A 3790-nucleotide genomic window follows, 5' to 3' on the forward strand; every position below is an offset into this window, starting at 1 on the left:
TTTCCCACTTCCATCATCAGCTCGTCTTCTGGGCCATAAGTGCATATACCACCCACATCTCCCCATGGAACCTGAACTTCTATTGTATAGAAGTTTATGAAGGCTTAGGTATAAAGCACTTAAAAGTGTCAAGTCACCCCCACAGAAAAGCTTTTTCTGACCAAGCCAGAGAGGGTCAGTCTCCCACAGTGGCTCATCTCCAACTAGAACAGATCACATTGCATGGCTATCTCTCTGATACTGGGACCAGACCTATGGTAGGCTGATGTTTCCTAAGAAAACATGGTCACCCCTCTCCACAACATTTCTTCCTTACCTAATATGTCTCCCACATGGCCACCAAATTAATCTCTCCTAAATCCCATATTGATCCTCTCATTCTTCTATCAAAAACTTCTAGCAATTTTCCCACAGCTTATAACAAAGACCAAAACTTCTTAGCCTGGCTCTTAAATGCCACATACGCCCAAAACTACCAATCAATCTTCTACTGATAACTTCTAAGAACCCTCTGCCTTATTCTACAAATATACACAGTACTTTCTCCCACCTGTGGCCTCCGCTCCAGCTCACTTATATAACTGCCATGTCTTAGTTGTGTGATTCTCCCTCAGCTCAGGCAATGTTCCCCAGGAGTCAGGGCCTCCTTAAGGGCACCCTCCTCAAATTCCTCTTCCTCACCTATTGAGCAAAATGACACCAAACTGCTGAGTTCCTAGTCCATTCAGTCCACAAGCCGAGCACTTTATTTATGTGTATATATAACTCCCCAACAGGATGGTGAAGCCAGTGATATCAAAGATGATGTTTTAAATGTCTGTAACCCTCACTTTAACTGACAACCAACATCTTTATCACCATCAGCATTTATTTATAATGTGCCAGGTGCTGCTACAAATGCTTTACAACGATCTTGTGGGATATATACTACTATTTTTTCCATATGCGAATGGGCAGCCTGGGTCATAGACAGGGGCCTACACAGAACTTTGAACACAATGGGTACAAAATTATATCTGTGAGTGGATAAATGTATTACTAATAACCATGCTCTGATACTGCCACATAAGTTAATGTGTCAACGTAGAATGCTTTCCCATTCTTCCCAGCCCAGCAAAATCCTCCGAGCCTTCAAGACCCAATTCAAATGTTACCTTTTCAAGAAAGTCCCCTGCTAACACCCTGGCAAATTTAGTTGCTCCTTCCAAAAACTGTCTTTAATACTTGTAATGTGTCTTCATTATAACACTAAGATTATTTATAAGACTGCTCAGTTAGAATGAGTTTCTTCATGGCAGTTTGTTCAATACTTTTCTCAGAACAACTAAATGGAAAGTAAAATGAATGTAATTTATATCTGCTGACCAAATGAAACAAAAAGAAATGGCATATCTTATTAGCAATATTTGATCATCATACTCACAAATCTTTTCTGTAACATTCAGTACATGTATCAAGTTATAAAATCTGGTATGACTAAATCTAATTCAGAAGGTCTATTTTTTCTTTTAACATGTCCAAACAAAGCATTATTCTTAAGAAATGGAGAAGAGACTTACCAGTCTTCTCCTTTCTTCTTCTACTGCGATGAGTAGTCTTGCAAATTCTTTTAGTGACTGAGCTATTTAGAAGATAAGTTAAAAAAAAAAAAAAAAGCATTAACCTCTTTACATTGCTGATATCCAATTGCACAAGAATAAACATTACAATAAAGATACTTATGAATTTGTATATATTCTGTGGTGTTATGTTTTTATAAGCAGGAAACAGTATATACAATAGGATTTCAATGACTAACAGTTATATATAAGAGATGTTTGTGTGCTACAAATTGAAGTTTAGCACATATCAAGTATAATATTTTTTCTTCAAAGGCACTAAGGGAATATAGTTTATATATTTAATAAATAAAATTTACACAGTAATAAACAAAAGTATAGTACTGGAATCACTTCTAAACAGAATCATACAAATAATAAATTCATTAAATCTATAAGGAGCAATAAATCCAGTACTAAGATGTACTCAGTAGCAGCCAGTAATGCAAAGTCTCCCACTGACTTCTTTCTTGAAGCTCAACACATATATACTTAAAAACAGATTCTGTATTCTGTATTACTGTATCACTCTCATATCCAAGGTACTTTAGACCTTTGCTAGTCAGAATGGTCAGAGGACCACCAGCATCAGCATTTTGGGAGCTTGTTAGAAATACAGATGCTCAGGCCCTGGCCCAGAATCTGCATTTTAACAGGATCCCCAGTTGATCCCTTTGCACATTAAAGTTGAGACGCACTGCCTTAGAAAACTATCTGAAGCTATATTGTTGAGGTTTGGGAAGTGTTCAGGAACTCTGGGAGGACAAACGAAAAAAATAAGTAAACGGAGTTACAATAGCATATTCTTCAAAAATGCACAGTGCCACACAGTAAACTGTGAAAGATTAATTTGTCGACATCAATTTCTGTAACTTATACTTAATGTGAATTATTAACTAAAGTTGGAATGTTTAGATTACAAAACTAACAAAAGAAATAAGGTAAATGCAAATTTTATTTTGATTTAAGCCTTGAACCTTCCCTTCTATGTCCTTATTCTTTAGGCTCCCACCTCTTCCTTCATCCACACTAATATTGAAAACATCCTGTGAGACCAGAAGTCTAGTAAGTCTGGCATAAAGTCTACAATAAAGGGAGGTGAGTGAGAACAACACATCAAGAGTCTTACCAACAAAACTCATTAAGAAAGAGAAAGAATATTTTCCATTTAAGAGTTTTAAATTACAATCTTGGATTTTTCTTCTCTCTTTTCAAAACCACTAGGCTTACACTAACTAAGCTGGTTTGAAATTCTATTCCTATGATTACTTCACACTGTATTTTATTCAGTTACCAAAACAGAAATCAAAGGATTACCTGGGAGACTCACATTAATCTCATAAACACAGTAATAGCCTTAAAGTAAGTGGAACTTTTCTAAAGTGTTTAAAATGTGATTTTAATTTCTGCAGAAATAACTGTCATTGCTACATTACAACCCAGTTTTGACAACAATAAGTTGAAGAGAAAAGCATTTTACAAATAGATAGAAGATTTTAACTGGAGGGTGCAATAGCATATTATATGTTTGTACTTTCGGTAAAGAAATATCCAGTCATCATTCTGGCAGCTATCTACTGCCATTGAAGATCTGTTGATGAGACTGGAAAAAGTCAACAAAACTTTGAATGATGGAAGGTAATGTTAACATGCCTGCAGAGAAAGAAGACAAAAAGTATGTCATTCTGGGCTACAGAAGGAGAGGCAACAGGTACTCCTGAGGTGAGAAAATAAGAGGAGATGTAAATAGAAAGAGTACACTAGTTGAAAGTCTGTATAAGAAGCACTTTAACCCCAGATTTTTAACTTAACACAGCCTAACCTTTTTAATAAATATCAAAACAAAAACAAAAAACCTTACTCTCATATGCTTCCTTTTATCAGAAGCTATTGGTTAACACACTCTCACAAAACTTGGGAACAAAACATGAAAACATGAATTCTAGCAAAGCAAAGAAGCAAATGGAATTCTCAGGACAACACAGAGCTGTTCTAGGACAACAGTTGTGCCAAAGGTCCAGAGAGGCTCTTGTCTACACTGGAGCAATAAGTTAGAAGCTCCAGGAAATGTCTACAGAGAAAGAAAAATAGAACTGATCAATATCCTGATGTGTCTAAATGTAATGAGAGGAAATTTACACTCCTTTTTTTTTTTTTTTTTTTTTTTAAAAAAAACTAAAAGGAAATTATAG

At 35.7% G+C, this 3790-nt stretch overlaps 1 protein-coding gene across 1 annotated transcript in view; it reads right to left on the minus strand.

The window, feature by feature from the left end:
• Window positions 1–3790, minus strand: part of ARHGAP42 (Rho GTPase activating protein 42) — a 282967-nt gene that overhangs the window by 185048 nt on the left and 94129 nt on the right. Inside the window, exon 3 of the mRNA XM_024760359.1 lies at window positions 1560–1621. Within this exon, the coding sequence (XP_024616127.1) occupies window positions 1560–1621 (62 nt within the window). The remainder of the gene's footprint in view (window positions 1–1559; window positions 1622–3790) is intronic.

Source organism: Neophocaena asiaeorientalis, unplaced genomic scaffold (genome assembly GCF_003031525.2).
Source record: "Neophocaena asiaeorientalis asiaeorientalis breed wild unplaced genomic scaffold, Neophocaena_asiaeorientalis_V1.1 scaffold601, whole genome shotgun sequence".
Classification (NCBI taxonomy): domain Eukaryota; kingdom Metazoa; phylum Chordata; class Mammalia; order Artiodactyla; family Phocoenidae; genus Neophocaena; species Neophocaena asiaeorientalis.